Consider the following 18143-nt stretch of genomic DNA (forward strand, 5'->3'; position numbering starts at 1 on the left):
GCACTTTCCAAATTCAGCCATACATAATTGAAATGATTGTCTTCTGACTACTGGCCTGGACCAGGTACACATAGACTCCTCAGAGTATCTATGATGTTGGAGGCACAGAGAGGTCAAGTTGGCTGCTTGAGATCGCTGCACAGCTGGGTAAGCACTATTCCTCATTCAAAAAAAATGTTCTCTGGTTTGACACAATTGGTTTTCACTCTAGGTGCGGTCCCTCCTAAGATGACCAAGATCCCGCCCCCAGTCTTGGCTGTACTTTCAGCTAGGCAGGATCCCCTCTAATGCTATTCCTATGCAGAGACTGTTACAGGTTACTCAAGGTTGTGTGTGTGAACTGACGAAGGTCAGATTCCCTCCTTCCCGAATCACTCAGGGGAGCCCAAGATGTTTTGTGCCCCATGTTCACTATGGGCTCCAGGGAAGGGAGGGACTAGGAGGAGATTCTAAAAGGCCAGGCAGGATTCTGTCCTGCCCACCCACAGCTGGCTGTGCCTTGGGGAAGAGGAGCTGGTCCCAGGGCTAGGGGGTGGTGATATTAATCATGAGAAGCACCTGTCAGGGTGGCATCTGGAACTAAAGGGAAACACTTGGCAAAAGAGTGGGACTTCTCACCCCGGCCTTGGGAGGCTTGGGGACTTGCACTGCCACGCTGGGAGGCCAGGGCAAGTGAGGTTCAGGTCTGGCAACCCTGAAAAAGGTGCCTTCCATGATTTGGGGGGGGGGGTACAGTGCTGTGGGAAGACTTGACGACATTAGCTCTAGTAGGTCACCCTGGTGGGGAACAAAATGAACCCGTGTGGCTGATGCTCTGGTGGGCAGGGCAGCCCAAGGCCACACAGCTGGGTGCTGGTGGGGCTGGAATTCCAATTTGTGTTCCTCTGGCTATGGAGTAATGCTGGGTTACCTCCTCATGGGGCTCTCCGGCCCCTCCCCACACCTGCCCCCTGTGCCCTTGGCCCTCCCTCCCTGGCTCCTGACCTCTGCTTCACTGAAGGAGGGCTATGACCCTTCATCAGCCTTTGTCACCACACTCTCGCCCTCCCCTGTGCTGTTTCTCTCCCTGTCTCTGCCCCTGTCACTCTGTCACCTTGTCACCGAGCCTCTCCTAGTCCCTCTGCTTTTAGTCTTCTGTCCTCTCTTGTCTCCCTCCCCACTTCCTCCCTCCCTCCTTCCCTTCCTTCTCTCTCTCTCTCTCTCTCTCTCTCTCTCTCTCTCTCTCTCTCTCTCTCTCTCTCTCTCTCTCTCTCTCTCTCTCTCTCTTCTCCATGACTCTATATGTCACCTCAGAGCCACCTTCCTTCTCCTTCCACTATCTCACAGTGTGGCTCTCTGGCCCATCTAGCCATACACATGTACTTTTTCTTCGTTGTTCCCCTCTGCCTGCTTCCTACCCTAAATTTGCCTCCTGGTTGAGCCTGGTCCAGCTGACGGTCCACACAGCTCTTATGGGCTTCATGGTTGAGGCGCTCTTGAGCTCTCTCACTCCCTTGGCTCTTCCTCTTGGAAGTCCCCTGGGGTCTGGAGACTCCCTCTCTCATGCCCTCTGCTGCCCAGGGTGGTATACTTGAAGTTGGGGCTGCTGGGCACAGCTCACCTCTTCCGGGCACATTATCCCTGAGGATCCTCTAAAAAGCAGCCTAGCTCTAAGCAGCAAGGGTGACAACAAGCCTACCCCTCCTACTGAGGTGGCCCATTGAGGGAAGGGGAAGGCATCTGCCCCACAGCAGAGCTGGATTTTGGATTCTGATACTGCTCTAACAGGCTGACCTTGGACATCATCACATCTGAGTCAGCAAATTGTGCAGGCGGAACTACAGATCCTCAGTGCTCAGCTACCATCAGACTGGCAGCCATTAGGGACAACAGCGCTTTGTCAAGCTGGGTGTAGAGTCACATACCTGTAAACCCAGACATTTTGAGGCCAGCCTGAACGACGACATAGCAAGTTCCAGGCCACCCCATGTTACTCGGTAAACGCTTATCTCAAAATAAAAACAAAACCACAAGGTTCGGGATGTAGTCCAGTGGCAGCACACTTGCCTGGCACCTACAGGGCACTGAGTTCCATGCCCAGTGGGTGAAATCCAAAGAGAATTCAGCCGCTATATAAAGTAATGGTGTCAGGCATGCTTCTCCGTGGCTCAAAGCAAGAGCGGAACCCCAATGGCAGCCGTTGCTTCACCCCAGGATGAAGTTGGATGGGAGTGGGGTGAGCTCCCGGGGTGGGGGTGGAGTGGTGGTGGGGGGCAGGGAACTATGCTAGGCATTGGAGGACATGTCTGTGGCTGAGAGTGAAGGGGAGCCCCTTGGGTCGGGATCAGGAACTTCTGCCCTTGGGCACCACGTCTCAATTTCAGCCTGGACATGTCCCCTTTATGATAAGACACTTGCCAGGGCCCTCATGGGGGCCTTAATCCTCACCGCCTCTGGTCAGAAAGCCCTGATCTGATGAGAGGGTCTCATTCATTTGGCCTCCGGCCAGCTTGGCTTGGCAATCCTCTGGGCCTGGGGAGCACCGAGGTCTGAGCCACAGCGGGATGGAGGGACAGAAAGAGGGCAGGGTGGCTCTCCTGTCCCCTTGGCCATTGTTGTTTCACCCACAAAGCTGCTTCTGTCTGTTTTGGATATTTTGGCTCTGTCAAGATGTTGTCTGGCCTTGGCAGTTGCTTAATGCCCTAAATCTGTCTGTCTGCCAAGGTTTGGAGAGCCTCTTTAGGTTCCAGGTAAGACAGAAGCTGTTCTGGGGTGTCTCCTACAGGTTATTCTAGGATGTCTCCCAGCTTTGAGATGTCTGGTTATTAAAGTATTAGTGCAGTTCCCAACAGACCTTCCAAGGCTCACTTTTGTTTTTGCTTCTTGGAGGGAGTAATGTGTGTGTGTGTGTGTGTGTGTGTGTGTGTATACATACATGCATTTGTATGTGTGCATTTGCATGCTTGGATATACATGTGAAGACCAAAACTAGATAAGTGGATATCAAGTGTCATCTTTTTTAAAATATTTATTTATTTGTCCTTAATGTACATGGGTGTGTTTAAGTGTAAGCATGCATGCAGTGCCCATGGAGACCAGAGGACATCAGATCCTGGAGTTAGAGACTGTTATGGGCTGCCACAAGGTTGCTGGGAACTGAACTTGAGTCCTCTGGAAAAGCAACCAGTGTTCTTAGCCATTGATCCATCTCTCCAACCCCCTCAAGTGTCTTCTTTAATCACTTTTCACTGTATGTTTTGAGACAAGTTTTCTCACTGAATCTGGGCTTGCTGTGCTGGGTAGACCAGCTGTCCAGATAGCCCGCAGAGTCCATCTTTCTGTGTCTGTCTCCCAGCATTAAGGTTAAAGCATGCACCACTTCATCCAGTTGTTTAGGTGGGTGCTGGGGACTGAACTTTGGTCCTCATGCTGAAGGAGGGGCTTGCTGTGCAAGCAAGGCTTACCTGAGACACATGGCAATTCCCCTACCTCTGCCTCCCAAGTGATGGGACTGCTGGCATGTACTACCATACTTTGTTTCAGAGTCATAAAGAAAAGGGGGTGGACATGCTGATGCTGCTGGGATGCGTGAGAGACCCAAACATATTTAAGCCAGGGAGGCTTTTGAGGGTCTCCAGCCATACTGGGAAAAATTGCTGGGGCAAGCGTTTGTTATTTCAGTGCTCAGGGGTGTCATGTTGCCAAAGAGCTGCCTCGGATGACAGACGCCATTTTTAGAACCCAGTTCCCCAGGCCCATAGCAGGCCTGTCATAGCTGTCATGGACCAACCTGGAAGTTGAGTTTTAACAGACCCTCCAGATCCTCTTGATGCCCAACTCTGGAAAACTCTGGCACGGATGCTATTTCCCTCCCCCTGTGAAAGAACCGCTCTGCTTGAACCACCTCAGCACCCATGGGTGCTTGCTGATTCTCAGGACTTCCCCCTTCCAGGCCAGGCTTTCAGAATCCCTGAGCTAAATTCAGCTCTTGCGACCTCTACTTCTGTGACCACGTAAACACAAAAGCTCTAACTGCCAAACGCTGTGGTGGGGAGGGGTCCTTCCTGGAGGCTTCTCCTCTAGACCCTACTAACCCTATTGCCAAGGACAGAGAGCCCAGCCCAGCTTCCCAGAGACCTATCTATCATGCCAAGAAGGTATGCCCTTTGGTGGAGGTGACTAGGACCCATGGATCACCCCTTTTATTGCAGGCATGTCTCCCTTTTTGGGGGGCTTCCGCCTCGGGGCTGGCTTCTTACTGTTTCTTGGATACAGGCTTGTCCTCTTTCTGTCCCTAGTACTATGTGTTTATCTGGTCCCTGCTAATGTATAAAGCTTTGTGCTGGGGAAGCTGGCCCACAAGACACCCTAGACCTTGCTCTATAGAGGGAACAAGAACCACTCAGAAAGTTGGGAGGGCAGAGCTAATCCTGTAAGCCCAGGAACAAGAGGGGCTGGGAAAAGTGGAGGATGGAAAAGCTGAGGACCAAGTCGGCCTTTGCTCAGGGAAGAGACTATTCCAGAGGAGGATGCAAGCATCTTGGTGAGGATGGAACAAGGACTCCCCAGAATTGCCAAGAGAAGGGACCTAGCCTGTCACATCATCAGATGCACAAGCCCCTTGTCCTGATTTCCCCCATTGATGTGGGCCCCTAGGATTGCATCCCATCCTGGGTCCCAGGACCAGGCTGGTTCTCAGAGCAGCTTCTGTTGGCAGTCAGCTAGCTGCTGCATGGGGATCCCAGGCCGGGCAGCGGGAATTAAGCAGGCTGTGGAGCCCCAGCGAGTCCTTATCTCTGGGAGACAGTTGTTGGGAATCACTTTGACTGAGTGGTTTTGTCTCCCCGCATTTTCCACTGTCAGGCGGCCTCAGGCCATGGATCAAAGGCGCGGCTTGGCGGCAGCAGCCGGAGCTGAAGCAGAGCGGGAGAGGCGTCAGCTGCCCGCCCCGCCCCCGTCAGTGCCCCCCATCCCAGTCCCCCTGTTCCCCAACCCCCACACAAGGCCTGGGGACCCTGCACCCAGCCCAGCCTCAACCCACTGTAGGTTAAAGAGGGATGAGGAATCACTGCAGGGGTGGAGGACTGAAGGTGAGTGAGGAAGAAGAGGCCTTCTGTGGAGCCCAGGAAAGGAGAGGTGTGGAGGGGAATGAAAGAGATTAGGGGAGGGCAATGGGGGTGGGGGCTGGAACTGCCAGAGGGCAGGGAGAAAGGAAGAGGGTCTGAATCGAGGCATGGGGAACACCCTGGAGGAGAGAGGCCTGCAGCACTGGCTTGCAGGTGTGCAGGAGGGTGAGTTAGGGGTCCAAGAGGCTATCCAGGGGGTAGAGCTGAGGAACAATGGGGCTGGAGACAGACAAGGAGAGGATGGAGACAGGAGAGGAGTGAACACAAGCTACATGCCTGAGAAAATTCAGGGCTGGGACCTTTGGGTGAGGGAAGCATGGGATGAGGAAGGGGAAAGGCTGGCTGGCCATCCTCCTTGGAAAGTACAGATGCAGAGGATGCCTGGGATACCTTAGACAGGAAAGAGGTCACAGTCAGGCCTGCCCTTCCAAGGGTCTCCAAACCACATCCTGGAGAACCGGCCCAGACCTAGCTATTCCCAGATGCCTCATCCCAAGAGTCCCCCTTGCTTCTTGCCTTCGCTTTAGCAGAAGTCTGTGGGTGGCCAAGTACCTGTCCCAACTGAAAAAGGTGCTTTTAAAAAGTGTTGTAGCTGGGGAGAGAGCCCGATGTGTGTGTGTTGGGGGGGGGACCCTTGGTTAGAGAGGAACCTAAATCGAAGAGGAAGTATGAAGGGAGGATGAGGAGACTATGAGGGACCTCGAGGGGTGCTGAGAAGTGCTTGGAAAGGGATTCAGAAGCACTGTGTTAGGCCCAGACCCACACTGCCTCCTTGTGACCTTGGACCTATTGTGGGCTCTAAAAAGACACAATTACTTTCCATAGCCAGCCACACAGGCTCCTCACCTGCAACGTTGGCCATGTATCTGCAAGCCCATTAAATCCTTATGCTTAATTTACACGGGGGACAAACTGAGGCAGGAGACAGGCTGCCTGGGGTCACACAGGTGTGGAGGGACCATGCAGCAGGTACCCCTCCCAGCCCTAGCTCTTCATTACCCTCTGCTCTCCAGCCTCTGTTCTTCTGGCTTTGACTTCTATTCTTCTGCCTCTAGAGGGGTCTGTGATCATCTGAGGCCAAAAAGTCCCACTGGGGCCTTTACAAGATTGTTCCAGAGAATCAGAGAGATGGCTCAGAGGGTAAAAGTGTTTGCACCCACCAAGCCTGACAGCATGAGTTTGAAAACTGACTCCCTCAAATTGCCCTCTGCCCTCCATACACCACATAAGTACACTGTGGTGCTCATGAACACATGCATGCAAGCACACACGCATACAATAAACAAAAATGTATGCATATACGTACACACACACACACACACACACACACACACACACACACACACACACACACAGTCTCAGCTGAGAATAGCAACCATCTTTATGGCATGCCCTGGGGCCAGGCAGGCTGCATTCATGCCCAGGCTCTACCCCCTGTTAACATTTTAACCAATGGGTTAAACTGTTCTGGGTCTCTACATGCCTCCACTTGTGATGCAGAAATGATTCCAGGGCCTCCTCCAAGGGGATGTTTTAAAGATGGAATAAAGTGACCCACATACTGGGCTCAGCACACATCTGGCCTGGGGTGAGCACTCGAAAAAAAAAATGTAATCATCATTATTACTATTTAAAAGTAATGGCAAGCACTTGCCTTATGCTGATAAAAACTGATAAAAGCCCAAGGAAGCACTCAAACCCAGTAGGAGGGGGCAAAGGAAAACTTCCCAGGAGGAGAAATCTAAAAGAGTACATGAGGTTTGCTTCCAGGGGGATGGTGGGGCGGTGGGGAAGGGGGTCCCAGACAAGGGGTACCAGGTACAGGGGCCAGAAAGCAGGGTCTTTTTGTAGACCCTCAATGCGATCTCCTCCCCCCTCCCCTCTCTTGGGGTCCTTGTGGCCTCCCAGCAGTGCCCACTTCCTTCAGGAAGCCCAGGGACAGACTTCAAGGTGCCCAGTCTGGCTGCGAGCATCCTTTATTTCCTCTCTCCCCATCTGCTTTGGACTGTCTCAGGGTCAGACTTGCCCTGAACCCCCTGTGCTACCCAGAAAGGAGGACAAATCAGCCATTTGCATTTTCCCCCACCAAGCCAAGCAGCTCTGGAAAGCTAAATCCTTGGCCTTCTGGGAAGCCCTATAGCCCACAGAGGAGGTCCTAGAAGGGTGTAATCACTCACTCTAAACAGGAAGATGTTGGCCCACCTCCTTCATGGCACAAAGCGGGAAACTGAGGCCCACAGCAGGGACACATCTCCTCAGACACATAGTGAGTCTGAGATAGAGCTGGGAAAGAACTCAGATCTTTTAGTCTTTCCAGCTAGTGGCTGGCTGGGCCTAGCAAGACTTCTCCACAGTAGGCTCTGCTTGAGAGAAGAAGAAAGAACTCCAGTTACTAAGTCTCGACCTTGTACAAGGTATGACAAGGGCTCTTTCCCATGAAACACTTTGTTTCTTTCTTCTTTTGTTTCTTTAGATAGGGTCTCGTGTATTCTAGGTTGGCCTTGAATTTGATGTGTAGCCTAAGCTGACCTTGAACCCTTGACTCTCCTGCCTCCATCTCCTGAGCACTAGAATTCCAGGTGCACTGCCACACCCTGTTTATGTGGTGCTGGGGATAGAAGCCAGCTTCCTGGATGCTAGACAAGCACTCTACTTACTGAGCTATGTGCCTCATCCCTCACTCAATTCTAAGGCTGCAGATGAGTGCGGTGGATAAGAGAGGGAGGCCCAGGAAACACATGTAGGTTGTTTGAGATCATACAAGTAGAGAGGGGAGTTGGAACCGAAACCCCGATCTACACACCATGCCACGGAGCCCACGCTACATCTCTGTTATTGGCTGGCATGGTCTTTGCTCTATCTTCTGAATCTCCTCTGCTGAATCAGAAACCTCACAGAAATTGTCCGTGCTCAATTCTCAGATGGTATCAGTGGCAGGGGGGAGGAAGAGGTATTGTCTTTCCCAAAATGCAACTGGCTAGAGCACAGGTGACCTCAAAATCCCTTCTTTCCCAGCCTCTCCTGACGCCCTTGGTCCCCCACAGGAACAGAGGGTGGCTCTGGCTGTACTTTTCCAGAAGTAGGTGGGGGGCACTTAGATAGATGTAGTGAGGGGAACTGCAGGCCTGAGTCCCATTCTGAGAGAGAAGCCAGTAGACTCTGCCACTGTCCTTTCAATCATTAAAGTCTCCAGTGTCACCCAGTGAACCAGGCCACAAGCCATTCACCCTGATCCTCTCAGGCAGTGGTACTTTCTCCTTAGCTGCCTGGAGGTTTCCCATTCTGTTTGGGGAGGCAGTTCCTACCCTTGCTCCTAACCCGCCCCCCTTGTTCCCTCCACCCAGGATAAAGGGCGAAAGCAGAGACATAAACAGGGCTCTGTTTTCATTTGAGACTGCTGCCTAGTCTCTCCCCGGGGACCAGAGCCTCTGCCCTGATGGATGAAAGCAGGTGGCCATGTCAGGAACAGCAGCCAGTGGGAAATAACTCAGCTTTTCCACGGAGGTGGGTGACCTCGGGACAAAGGCAGAATGGCTGGGTAGCAGACACTTGCTCATTCCTCTGCAAGGCCAAATCCTTGCCAAAACTGGCTCTGCTAAGAATATCAGGGGACATTGCCTAGAGTATGAGGGACTCCTGGAGAACAGAGTGATGGTGACCTGTCCCCCAGCTGCTGTCTCATCTGGCTTTAACTGGGGGTGGGAGGCATGGCCTGCATCTCTAAGAGATGAGCTATCACTGGGTATGGGGGAAATCCAGTTGAGGAGGGCGCATGCTTTTTAAGAAAAATGGTAGTGGGTGATGAGTCCAAAAAAATCTAGCCACAGACTCCTGGTCCGGTCTGAAAACTGACCCCTGACCTGACACCAGCACAATTCAGTCACGATGAGAAACAGAACAGGGAAGGGAAGGTGGGAACGTCTCCATTGACTCTGCCCTGATCCTGGGACTCCCGTGCAGGGCCTGAGCCATACCATCCCCCCAACTCTCTCTCAGCTTACCTTCTGGAGAGCACAGGAGGTGGCTTCCCATGCTTTCTGCAGAGACAAGAGCTGCCTGCATCCTGCCCCCTGGCCCCCTGAACCCCTGAACAGCTCTATCCAGGTTGGGTCAGCTAAACACACTACACAGTTCTAAAGAAGAAAACAGCACAACCATTTCCTGGCCAACCAAAAAGGATGAGAAAGCTGGAAAAGAAGGCAGGGTGTGTGTGTGTGTGTGAAGGTCAGAGTTTAGGGGCTGAGGCTTAGGTGGAAGGGTGCAGAGAACACACATTGACCAAGCACCTACTGTGTGCCAGGTACTTTGCTGCCTCTGAGAAGCAGGGATAACAGCCTTCCTTTTGGGTGAGGGAAATAAAACCCAGAGAGGTTAAGTAAGCTGCCCTGGGATCACACAGCCCCAGAGTTAAGTCTCAGAATCAGAACTCGGTGTCTGCCTTGACATTTCTTCTGACCCAGCCCACCTTATACTTGTGGGGCCTGAGAGGCTTCCCAAGAAAAGGAGAGCATAGACCCCCGAGAAGGCAGAAGAGAGGGAAGCGGGAGAGTCACCTGGGAAGGGAAGCGAAGGAAGGCCTGTGTGGGAGGAGGTGCATAGGAGACTCAGGCTGGGGTTAAGGCCCCATGTCCCTACAACCTGCTAAGCCTGCGAGATGAATCCCAATCCCTTCAAATCCCAACCTTGGAAGATGCTGGAGAGAAAGGGTCTCGTTTCAGGGGAGCAGAAGATCCTCCACACCTCCTCCCAATGCCCCGGTAATGCCAGGATGTCCCCAATCTGCTTTGAGGAATGGAGGGATTAAGAATAATAAAAAAATTGCAATAAAATATGTGTGAAGGAGGGGGTAATTGTGGACAAACGCAGCATTCAAATTCATTTTTCAGCTCTTTTACACACCATTTCAATCTTATTTTCTGCTTGTTAATGAGATCTTGTTGCCTGGGCTAGGCAAAACCTTCCAGTATCAGGGCATAATTGCGCGTAATTTTCTCTCCTACCAATGATTTGCATCAGGTTTTTAAAAATTCTGGGCTATTTAACACCCCATGATCCCCCCCACACACCGCCCCGTCTTCCTGCCTATGTGTCTCTCACTCCCTCCTCCTTCCTTGTCCCTGGTCCAGCAAGACTCATTTTAAATGCTTATTAGAAACGCAATGTCACCAATAAAGGGGCGGGGACAAAGAGGAAGTGAGAAGAGAGAAAGACTGGAAGTCTCCTGTGCAGGTGAAATTCAGTCCCGAGAGTTCCCGTGTGTCTTGCTTTTGTCCTATTGAGGGTCAGGGGTGGTGAGGTTCAGAGGTTAAGCAGACCTCAGTTAGAACCCTGGTTCCACTACCCAATGGCTCTGTGGCCTTCTGTGAGTTTCTTAGCCTCTCTGAGAAGGCCTCCCCAAGAGGAGTGGTGGTGTGGGCCTTGAATGACCTCAAATGGGCCAGGTGTTTACATGGGCTCTGGTGCCAAGTGTCTGATCTTGCAGGTTTGTCTCCCCTAGAGGCCTTGGACTATGATGAGAGCAGAGATGGGTACCTGCCACTGAGAAACACTTGGGAGATGGCATTTGTCAAATACCATGCAGATCTGAAGCTCTGTCTCAAGGGGAAGCAGATACTGCTGTTTGTGGATGCAGACTCCAAACCCAGATCTGCCCTTACCTGCCTCTGTGGCCTTGGACCTCAACTTCCTTGGACCATCTCACCAACTTCTCTTATATGGACATTCATACCAACCTCATGGGGCAGACGCAACACAACAGCAAGGTGGGCTCTGCAGGCAGCAGACTGTTCCAATGCCAGCTCTGGTGACTTCTAGAACCTGCCAGAGACTGGACATCGGATGGGTGAACAGATGGACGAATGGATGGATGGACAAACAGACGGATGGATGGACAGATGGATGGATAGATGGATGGATGGATGGATGGAAAGGCATATTGAGTGAATGGGTGGTTAGATGGATATATGAATAAATGAGAGGATGTAGAGGTGTGTGGATGGATGGATGGGTGGACGGATGGGCTAGGATGGCAAATGGATAAATTGGAGGAATGGGGAATGAGAGGGTAGATGGGTGGATAGATAGATAGATGGCTAAACTGTAGGATGGATAAATGTGTGTATTGGTTAGGTGGAAAGATGCGGGATGAGTGGGCAGGTGTGTGCCTAGGAGGATGAATGGATGATTGAGAGGGTAAATAAGTGGGGTGCAGGTGGATAGATAGATATAGATATGTGGATGGATGGATGTATATATGTGTGTGTGTGTGTGTGTGAGTGAATTGATGGAAGAATGGGTTTGTTGGTAGACAAATGAATAGGTGGGTGGACTTGGTGGATGGGTGAACGGATGGCTGGATGGGTAGGGGTATATGAGCATGAGTAGACGTGTGACTGGCTGCATAGGTGAGTGGATGGCGAACGAATACGCGGGATTGAGGGAGGATGGATACATAGATGAGTTGGTAGGTATATAGATGGATGGAGAGAAAGGTGAATAGGTTGATGGGCGAAATGGTCTTCCCATCTGTGGAATGGAGGTCGTAAGACAACTGCCACGAGTCTGGGGATGGAAGCAGGTGCCACAGTTTGCAGCTTCTACACCTGGCCTCCATTCAGCATTGACTTTGTACTGATGATCTATTTATTCATTCATTTCCATCTATACTGCTATAGGGGTCAAAGCCAGGGCCTATTGCAGGGTCAGCAACACTTTACCTGTGAGTCACACTCCCTACCCAGCCCATCAGGAGGCCATATAACTATTATAGGCACAGGAAGAGAAGGGTGGAAGAGCCGAGAAGAGGAAAAGACAGGAAGGCGTAGTGTGCTGAGGTCATGGGCACATGACTATAAAGAAAGACAAAGAAGATGATGGTAGGTGAGGAAGGGAAGAGCCAGCATAAGCCGTGACTGTGTCTCCTCTGTGGCACAGCGGCAAAAGCCCTCGACTCAAGGTCTGGAATGTGACTTTTCAAGAATCTTGACCACTCTTGCCAGGCAGTGGTGGCGCATGCCTTTAATCCCAGCACTGGGGAGGCAGAGGCAGGCGATCGCTGTGAGTTCGAGGCCGGCCTGGTCTACAAAGTTAGTACAGGACAGCCAAGGCTACACAGAGAAACCTTGTCTTGAAAAACCAAAACCAAAAAAAAAAAAAGAATCTTGACCACTCTCAAGTCTAACAATGGCAGGTGGGAAGAGAACACCAGTCAATGGCTTCTTCTTCTTCCCAGGTCTCACAAGTGTGCCCCTGAAGAGGCCCAGGACTGGTCCCCTGCCTGCAACCTGAGGTCGCCTGAGTGGCAGAACTCTGCTCCCAACTCCTTGCTTGTGTTCTGGGATGGGTAAGTTTGGCTACTCAGCACAGTCCCTTGATGTCTGTCTCTACATCCCATTGGGACCTCAACAAGGGAGGAGCATGCTTTGGCCACCACACTGGGGCATCTGAGACAAGTACTGTGTCTCTGCCATGCTTCTCCTAAGGCCAGGGGTCTTCCTGTTCCGTCATATTGGGACCCTCCCATCACCTGATATCTTCCTTGTCCTGTGGATCTTTCACGTTGTTTCTGGAATGGACTGGAAGCAGCTATCCATTTGACCTGGGTGCTGTGCTGAGGACTCAAAGGACTGAGGACTACCTGCCTACCTGCCTTCCTTTCTTCTTCCTTTCTAAAAAAATATTTTTTTCCAGACAATATCCCAAGCTAGTCTTGAACTCATTATGTAGCTAAGGATGACCTTGAATTTCTGATCTTCCCTCCCAAGTTCTGGGTGAGATTACAGGTGTGTACCGCCATGCCTAGCTTCTCAGGAGCTATTTTCTGAGTCATTTTCCAATTAACTGGCCCTCAACCAGGAGCAAAGTCTTATCTAGAGGAGCTACCAGAAGTGAAGTCCCTGGACAGGCATCCCTTTCCTTGCACCTCGTCAGAAGGACTCAGCACAAGTCTCATGTGGAACACTCAATGGCTGGTGCCGTAAGATGGGGGTCTGTGGGTGGGGACATTAAAAGTTTTGAGCCTCAAGGAAAAGTTTCTGATTGATTTTTCTCTGTTAGTAGCCTGCAACCTGAGGCCCTTGGTCTTCTGTTTTTGTTTTTGTTTTTTTGTTTTTTTGTTTTTGTTTTTGTTTTTTTTTTTTTGAGACACAGTTTCATTGTGTAGCCTTGGCTGTCCTGGACTCACTTTGTAGACCAGGCTGGCCTTGAACTCATAGCCATCCACCTGCCTCTGCCTCCCGAGTGCTGGGATTAAAGGCGTGTGCCACCATGCCCCGCAGTCTTCTGTTTTTTTTAACTCACAACATGGCTCGTAGGAACCCTTCCCCCCCCATGCAGCTGAGACATTTGTAAGATCTAGGATTCCTGGACTCTGCAGAAAACATACTCCTCTCATGATGCAGTCCCTGCAGGCTTGAATGCTCTGGTGGGGCCCCAGGGCAGGGGCTCCCACTTGCTTTTACTGATTTGCCCTAAGTTCAGGGACAGCACCAGATGTATGACCTGCACTAGGAACTATTGGCCCTCTGACATGCCACCTTCAGAAAGGGAACCTTGTAGAACTTCAAGGAACAAAGAGATTTCTCATGAAATCCTGTTGGGCCTCTCCAGGGACTCCCTGATATTCAGAAGCAACCATTTCCAAGACGAGGGCCTATCATCAAAGTACGGGAAGAGGTCTGTTTTCCCACAGGCAACTTGGGCTACCAGCAAGATGCGCAGGCCAGTCCTACCCCTAAATGCCCCAGCTTCAGCTGCACACAGAATTCCCTTTGGCTTCTAGAAGCGCAAACCCACCTTCTAGCTTGCAAGGCTAACACTGTCCAGGCGGCAGGGACCAGAGCTCTAATCTTGGGTAGTAGAGTGCCAACCTACCTCAGCAGAGGTGGCACATCCCCAGGAGGCTTACGTGAAACATAGGGGAGTTTCTTATTGGGTGCAGAGGATGAGGGAGGTCAACTTGAACTATGAGTCATCTCCTTCCCCCCAACACAAATCCCTCCCAAGGCCTCAGAACCATGAGGATGAGAGTGAACCCTGAGTTGAACAGGCTTTGAGATGTCAAAGCTTTTGACTTAGCACCCAGACTCCACCCAACCCTGGATGTTCAGAGGGTCACCTTGCCATCCTTGGGTGATGCGCGCTCGCGCGTGCGCGCGCACGTGCACGCGCGCGCACACACACACACACACACACACACACACACACACACACACACACACACACAGCCTGAATTTGGCCTGTCTGCCCTTGCCTCTCCTCTGAAGCTATTCCCTTCATGTCCCTTCTGCTGCTGCTGTTAAGACTCTCCATCTGTCTCCACCCCTTTGGCGGGAACCTGAAGGCAGGGCTCAGAGACAGCCAATCCATCATGTTCTCAAAGGCTTTCAGCCTGGGTGGAAGCTACCCCAGAGCCAATCCAGAAACTTCCAGGCTGAGGTAGAAAACACATCTTCCTGCTTAGACTCCATACAGACCGTGGGAGTTATGTTCCCATGAAGAAAGAGGTTGGTGTTCCCCTCTGGCCTTCCTTCCTCACCTTTAACCCCATCCCTGAGCCCCACCTGAAGAAAAGAAACCTTTTCTTTGTTCTCCTGTGAGAGCTCTGGAATGTTAGCCCAGGCTAGCCAGCTAGCACTGACGTCAATGCAACAGAAATAATGACTTCAAACCCCAGAGAGGCTAACCTGATGCTAGGTACCAGGGACACAGTTAGGATGTCTTGTGAAAGCCAGCCCAAAGCGGACAAGTCTGGACAAGTTGATGGTATCACCCTTGACTTGAGGGCCTCTGAGGTCTAAGTATCCCCACCAGGAGCTGTGCATGTGGCGTGTGTGTGTGTGTGTGTGTGTGTGTGTGTGTGTGTGTGTGTGTGTCTGCCTCATGCCCATGCACTCGTGAGTTCATGCATGTGGGCATGCACGTGTGTGTGTGTGTGTGCATGTATGCACATGCATATGGGTGTGTGTGCACATGAGTGTGTACACATGTGTACAGAGGCCAGACGCTGATGTTGAGTATCTTCCTCAGTTACTTTCCCCCTTATTCCCTGAGACATGTCTCTTACTGAGCCTGGAGATCACCATGACCACGGGGCTGGTTAGTCAGTAAGCTCCAGGAATCCTCCTGTCTCTGGTTCCCCAGTGCTGGGACTCCAGAGGCGCCCTACTGCCTTTTACCATGGGTGCTGAGGACTAGAACTTTGGTCCTTATGCTTACAAGGCAAGACCTCTACCAACTGAACCATCTCCCCTGCACCCACCTCTGCTCATCTTTCTTCTGATAACAGGTTTGCCATATTAGTTATTAATATATTGCCTAAGCAAAGTAGGGCCAGAAAACAAAAACAAAAACAAAAAAAAACTAGTATGTCCCTGGCTCTATTGTGAGCCAGGCTGTGCTACACATGGATCACAGGAAGTATTCCTGGGTAAGGTATTAGGGACAGACGCTGTAAAGGGGAAAAGCTGAGGTTCCCAGATGCACACTGACCCCGGAGGAGCAAAAGGAGGTTCTATCCTTCCCCAAAGCCTGAGCCTTCTCCTGCTCAACACAGCTGTTCAGGTCAGTTTGCTTCCTGTGCCACGCCTGTTTCCTGCAGGCAACAGAAAGAGGGAGCAGCAGGTGGGAGGCAGAAGGAACTCCTTTTCTCAGGGGGAACTTGGGAGCCACAGAAACAAATCCATCAGCTCCCTCAAAAATCACTCAGACTCCAACACATCAATCACGCACGCCTGCTCAACAAACCCGCCAATAACCACTTCAAGCTCTGCGTTATCTTTCCATTTTTCTTCAGAGGCACGAAGCCTTTGGGCTGCGAGTGACTGAGCCAGCCACCAATTGCTCGTGGAGTGAACCTGAGTTTCCAAGCTCCAATCTAAGCCGTGCTCCTGTCCCAGAACCTCAGCGGCAATTCTCTCCATCAACAGGAGAAGAGCCGTTCCCCCCAGTAATTGGTCACTCCTGACGAAAACAGAGGCATGACTGGACCTAGGAAACACTCTTGGTTCTAGATTCAAGCCCCACACCAGCCTTCCCCGCTCACTGTAGGAACGAGCCAGGTGCACATGAATAGACACTGTTGATCATTTATTACGCTCCTTGGCTGTGGGGCCAAGGGTGAGTCCTGTATCAGTCCCTACTGACTTGGGGAGAATGACAACTGTTCCCCACATCCAGCTTGGCGAGTGGAAGGTCAGCCCAGAGCCATAACCACAGACACAGGCAACGGAAGGAAGAAGTATTTGTTTCCTGCTCAAACTCTCTCAGGGGCCCCAGAAGCCGGGAGTTTCCTGAGACCCCTGAGTTCTGAGTGACTGTTTTTCCCCGGTGGGAAAGAAGTCAGTCTGGGTTATCCTGAACCCCTCTGGCTGGGCCAGCAGTAGTCTAGCAATGAGACCCCAAAGACAGCAAAGAGAGAGGCCACCACCTACCTGAGGAGACAGGCCATTGCTGACGGGGTTCATGTGGTTGGAGGGGGCCCCAGGGTTCATGAAGCTGTCTGAGTAACTGGAGAAGCTGTGGCGGGCTCCGTAGGCCGAGCTGGTGTCAGCTGCTGCAGCAGCCGCAGCCAGCCCACCCTGATGCATGGTTGACGGTGGAAGGGGCTGGGGCCTGTGCACTGTGCTGCCACCATCTGAGGAGAGACCCAGAGAGGTCCTAAGCAAATGACAAAAGCAGCCTTGCAACTCTTCCACCCAGCTGTGCTCTCTGGAAGGAAGGAACCAGCTTCTCAAATGCTTGGGTTGCGACAAACTGGTTCTCAGACAGCCCTACAGCCTGGCAGGGCATGACAGATACCCACTTGACATCTAGATGCCCTCTAGGCAACTTGCACCCAGGTCTTGATGCTTGGCGTGCAGTAGGTGCTCAATAAATGCTGACTGGATTGTAAATTGTTCCTGATGGGACCTATAATCCACCTAGACACGCCCTATTAGCATTTTATGGGTACCAGTGACATGTCAGGTGCTTTCATTTGTGTTGAGTCCTAACTTATGGGGAGGGTGTAGGGGGGGCAACTGAGGCTCAGCTAGGGTGGGGTACAGTTGAGGCCAATGAGCGAACCAAGCTGAACTCCAGTTGTTTCTCCTCCCAGCCCCTACATTGCTATTCTGCTTGTCACGGTCCCTCTGCACGCCTGCTGGGGCTGGTTCTCTGCTGTCCTCCGTACTGGCTTGATTTCTTATTGAAAGTCATGGGTAGGGATCTCTGGCTCATTGGCCTTCAGAATGCCAGCCTCAGAGCTCTTCAGGAGGCAGCCCTGTGCAGCAGATGTTTAGGGGTTTTCTTGTGTGTGCTGGAGTGGGAGCAAGATGAGAGTTCCAGGAACTAGAGAAGAAAACCTTTACTTCCCAAGGCTGTTGGGTATCCTGGACTCTCTCCCTGCCACCTCCTACCCTCAGCAATCTCCATGCTCAGGGTATGTGGCATCTTAGAAGCTACTGGAAGAAATGTGCCCAAAGGATCTTTCTTTCCTGAGGAGGTCTCAATGGCCCATTGCAGCCCAGGGCATGGGGAAAGATGGGCTTGGCTCTTCGGCTGTGAGTGGTCAGGAGGTTCAAGGTCAGAGCAGCAGGACTGCCCATTTTCTAATAGCAAACACTCACCTTGGGAGATGGTGGTGGTGGGGTAGGTAGAGTCCGGCAGCTGGTAGGGTGGCAGGGCGGGCATGCCAGTGGGTGGGAAGCCTCCAGGCAGAAGGTGGTTGAAGGCAGCCAACTGGTTAGCTCCTGCCTGCTTGCGCCAGCGGGCGCGACGGTTACTGAACCAGACCTGAAGGGGAGAAGAAGATGCTGAACCTGGCTCCCTGCAGAGAGCTGAGGAACAGGTAGGGTGGTCTCCCAGCTGATCAGTGCCCTCTTCCAAGAAGCAGAGCCCACCATTCTGCAGCCCAGGAAAGTCTGCAGGGAACTTTAGAGGCAGGGTCTCCGCATACACTACCCAGGGAGGTGTTTTAGAATGGTCCCTGTTTTACCGATAAGCGTGAGGGAAGGCCTGGAGAAGGCAGCTAGACACTCAGCCCAGAGTTCTTTCTATGGT

General features: G+C 51.9%; 1 protein-coding gene across 1 annotated transcript in view; it reads right to left on the minus strand.

Moving 5' to 3' along the window:
- Pax7 (paired box 7) overlaps positions 1–18143 on the minus strand; it is a 94723-nt gene that overhangs the window by 23681 nt on the left and 52899 nt on the right. Inside the window, exons 6-7 of the mRNA XM_051170923.1 lie at positions 17711–17876; positions 16535–16737 (exon numbers count right to left, since the gene is read on the minus strand). Coding sequence (XP_051026880.1) covers positions 16535–16737; positions 17711–17876 — 369 coding nt within the window. The remainder of the gene's footprint in view (positions 1–16534; positions 16738–17710; positions 17877–18143) is intronic.

The sequence above is a fragment of the Acomys russatus genome, chromosome 29 (genome assembly GCF_903995435.1).
Source record: "Acomys russatus chromosome 29, mAcoRus1.1, whole genome shotgun sequence".
Lineage (NCBI taxonomy): Eukaryota > Metazoa > Chordata > Mammalia > Rodentia > Muridae > Acomys > Acomys russatus.